The sequence below is a fragment of the Phodopus roborovskii genome, unplaced genomic scaffold (assembly GCF_943737965.1).
Source record: "Phodopus roborovskii unplaced genomic scaffold, PHOROB, whole genome shotgun sequence".
NCBI lineage: Eukaryota > Metazoa > Chordata > Mammalia > Rodentia > Cricetidae > Phodopus > Phodopus roborovskii.
This window is the reverse complement of record NW_026126623.1, coordinates 1,764,776-1,768,906: the sequence shown is the minus strand read 5'-3', so window position 1 is coordinate 1,768,906 and position 4,131 is coordinate 1,764,776. Positions and strand designations below refer to the sequence as shown.

Below are 4,131 nucleotides of genomic sequence, written 5' to 3'. Positions count from 1 at the left end.
ACTGGAATAGATAAGTAAAGAGCATTGCCTCCAGCTTTTACAGGGGTTCTGAAGCTCCAGGTGAAATCCTTATGTTTACACAGCTAATACTACCAAGTCAACCCTGAAGCCCCAGGGCCATTGTTTTTAAAGATCTTTTCAAAATCTTTGACATTTGTTCCCCCTTCACATGCATTTTTAAGTTGATCAGAGGCCCTCACAGTTTATAATGTCAATCAAGGGAAAATAAAAATGCAGAGAATGAAAAAGAAAATAGCAGCGGCAAGTAGTTGGTGGGGGAAAACCGAAGTTGCCGTCATTACCTTCAAGAGAAGAAACAACACAGCCTGGGAATGAGTTGTACAGGTTTCTACTGAATAACCAACAAGCACTAAGCTGTCTCTACATACCCAGGTGTGGAACTATCTGGAACTTGTACCCTCAACAGTTTCCACCATAACTACTAATGTGTTTCTTCACATCTCCTAGGCAACATAAAGAAGGTAAGGAAAATCCCAGAAAAAAAAATATGAAATGAAAACCAGAGCAAACAAGATTAAACCCAAAGAGCTGATAACTGCTGTCTGGTTATCTCTATAAATGTGAGTGGCATTTATGGATCACGATAAAGGGCTGACAGCCTCCCGTGCTGAATACAGACCACAGGAGGCTAGTGATGATGTAATAAGCAGCCCCCTACAATAAGGTGCATTTGGACCCAACACATGAGGAAGAGCTTGCACACACAGGGCAACAGGGTGGGTGGGGTTCACTATGACTAGCTGCAGGTGGGTACATTGTGTAACACAACAGGGCTTCACAAGATGAACATCATACTTCCTATGGGCCAGGAGTGGGAGCAGAGGTCAGGTGGGAGAATCAGCAACTTGTATGGTGTAGGAAGAGGGCAGCAGGAGCACGGCAGAAGGGTTCTGTGTGCTCATGTTCCTTGAAAGTCCTTTGCAAGAAGATGGAGCAGTCCTTTGAAACAGGCTTCTTTCCTGTGTAGCCCTTGGAAAGCATTTCACACTGTCTCATATTGATGGGCCATGATGAACCGGGACAGACAATAGGACAATCTCGTGCCAATCAACTGCAAGAATGTGACTGCAAAGAGCACTCCGATGATGGTCCTTGTGTTTGCCTCCAAGAAACCTATCATAAGATCACTGCAGCCCCTCTGGTTAACCTTGGTGGCAGCTACAGTCAGGTTGTGTAGATCCTGGGAGTTACAATCGCTTTTATCCTTACAGCAACTTCGGGGGATGCCATGATCCAGGAAGTAGGAGCTGGTTTCCCAGCTGGTATAGTTCTTCACACCACAGCAATTCAGACTGTACTGCACCTGGTCCACAGCCTGGCTCTTCTCATCACTGCCATTATAATTCTGCACTGCATTGGTGTAAATCTTCAGGAAGATGGCCTTGATCTCACGATGAAACAGAAGCCCTGAAAAGCTAACAACAATCTCAGCCAGGAACACGAGCGACAGAAACAGAGAATACAGCTTCAACATGCATAGGCTACCTCTGCATGCAGCAACACATCCAAATAGACCAAAACTGATGATCATGGTGCCAGTTCCAATGAGCACAAAGGGAACATCTGCAGAGTACTTGGCAATAAGAGATAAATAGATGCCTAGATTAAGTTTTCCCCAGACTCCAATAACCAACAGGATCACCCCAGTGATACAAAAGACAAAGGAGTACATGAGGAGGAGGAGTTTGAGACAGATTACCAAAAATTTGGTCTCCATTCTTCTCATTGCCACAATACTGCTCCCAGAGAGAAAAGGCAGCGTTGCCAATTTGAGTCTTCCTAAACAATCCTTGTTGTAGGCTTGCTCACTTCCCCTGAGACTTTGCTGACCTCTGCTAGTCTGATTGACAAAGAAAAGGCTCCAGAGAATGGGGTTCTTGCTCTCTGTGTTTGGAGGGCTGCTTTACAGTAGGTTGGCTTCCTTCTGGGAGGTGGATACAGTGGAAGGCTGGGCCTCCCCACGTCTTCCCCCATCCACCTTGTTCCTCCACTCTATGGTAATGAACTCCCTCCCTCTCCTGTTCCTGTCCCTCATCAGCGCTGGTCATTGGCATTTCCCCTTCATTGCTGAAAAAGTGTTCTTCTCTGGAGCCCTAGCCCACCTGCAGTGTGAGGGAAAACATTGGTGTCCCTTTTCTCCAAGAAGGAGATTGGTGCTGGCCCTTGTCATTGTCCCGCCCTGACATGTCACAGGCTGTCAAGCCAGGCTCTCTTGCAGCTGGCTATCTACTTACATTGTGACCCAGGTATCTACTCATAATGAGGAACCCTGTAGCCACTGCACACAGGTACTGGCAGAGATAAAGTAACAGAGAGAAAAGGCAAGGCTTTTGAAGGCAAGCAAAAGGCTGATCCCAATGTCCCAGTTTTGACTCCTACATATTAAAGATGGTTGAAAGCTTTTGCCACCTCTCTTTTGTAGAAACAGAACCCACTCTCTTCCTTTAAATGTAGGCTGGCTTAAATGATTTGCTTCACAAATAGATCATGACATGATGATTTGGGAAGACAATTCATAGAGGTCTTGTTGAACTTTGCCATCTCTAACCCAGAAGAGGACAGCTCCATGAAGAAGTCCAATTACCCTGGACTTCATACAGTCAGGAAGCACAAGCAATGGCAAAGAGGTCAGGTCCAACCAAGTTCAGGTGCAAAAAAAAAGTGAGCTTATAAATCCAGTTCCAGTAAACATGACTTGAAGAACACCCACAGGATCCAAAAGACAGCCAGCAACAAGCTACTACACAAGTGATCTCAGCAGCCTCTAGGCATTTGAACCAACCTAGCTAGAACTCAGTCATCATGGCACAGAGACTTCCTGAATTCCTGACCCACAAACTCCTGAGCTGACAAAACAGCAGGTGTCATTCACAGCTAAGCTTTGGGTATGAATTTTGCTGCAGGCCAAGGAACACTGGGAAAATCCTCGTCCTTTTTGGAACATCCATTTCCTTAAATACAAATAGATGAAAGTTTCTGTTCCACCTGATCCCGCAGCCGATTAGCCCCCAAATAAACACACAAAGAATTATATTAATTTATAAACTGTTTGGCCAGTCTGTGTTTTATTCATCAACCAATATGAGAAACATATATACAGAAGGGCATCCCCCATCACTTCTTAGGTTCTTAGTAGGAATTCTGAAGCTAAAAGACTTACTCATAATGGTTGCCTGGGCTGCTGAGCACAAATGCGGCTGAGGCTCACCGGAATCTCCACTCAGTTTTAAAAACTGTTCCTGTTAAAAGTGGGGTCATCTGCTTGAACCAGGATCAGTGGTGATAACTGTGGAGCCATCAGAGGGAGTAAAGATAAGAGTACCCATGAAAACTTATATCATCTATGACTTTGAGTCCCACACTATTGGAAATTGTGATCGTTCATTTTGCTAGTTTTTCTGGAATAGTTTCTCCTCCAATATTTGTTCAAACATTAATCTAGGTGTTTCTGTGTGGGTTTAGGATGAGATTAATGCTGAAATAGATGAACTATGAGTATAGTGGATTACCTTCCAAATTATGAGTAGGTGTTACACAATGGACAAACCTCTCCTAAGCAGGAGGAATTGGCACATGAGCTGTAACATCAACTCTTCCCTAAGTCTCCTGACTGTGTATTTTAGGCTTAGCAGTCCCCATGGATATCCAGCTCCAGGTAGGACTTATGTCCTTTACAAATGAAATGTTTGAGCTCATGAACAACTCTCTGGTTTCAAGTCCTCTCCCGTGCTAGTGCTAATAGGTGTGTAGAGACTCACCCTTGCCATTTTCTTCTTCAATAGGAAAATTGTGGGTAACCATCATTTTGTTCTCATAACAGAAGAAACCAGATACAAGAATGACCAGAGCTTGTCAGAGAGGCAAGGAAAGAACAGACTTTTAGCTTCCCTGTGTTCTACAAAGCCTGAAAATACACACAATGTTCTAGGGACTACAGCAGACACTGAAAACACAGCAGCAGCTAAGCCAGGCTGCCCAACACCCTTGAATGTTCATTGAAGAAAGCACAGGCTAAAAACAAGGAAAGTAGAGTTTCATAACAAAACAAAATGACGAGCCTATGACACATCAGGGGGCTCACTGGTAGGGCTCACACGGGGCTGGGCTTCC

General features: G+C 44.5%; 1 protein-coding gene across 1 annotated transcript; it reads right to left on the bottom strand.

The window, feature by feature from the left end:
- Nucleotides 1-1,003: 1,003 nt before the first annotated feature.
- LOC127238040 (tetraspanin-7-like) lies at nucleotides 1,004-1,753 on the bottom strand. Its single transcript, XM_051206496.1, has one exon. It carries the CDS (start codon nucleotides 1,745-1,747, stop codon nucleotides 1,004-1,006), a length of 744 nt encoding a protein of 247 aa, XP_051062453.1. The 5' UTR covers nucleotides 1,748-1,753.
- Nucleotides 1,754-4,131: the final 2,378 nt, after the last annotated feature.

Coding starts and splice junctions, on each gene's coding strand:
- LOC127238040 (XM_051206496.1), bottom strand. CDS start 1,747: ATGAGAAGAATGGAGACCAAATTTTTGGTAATCTGTCTCAAACTCCTC.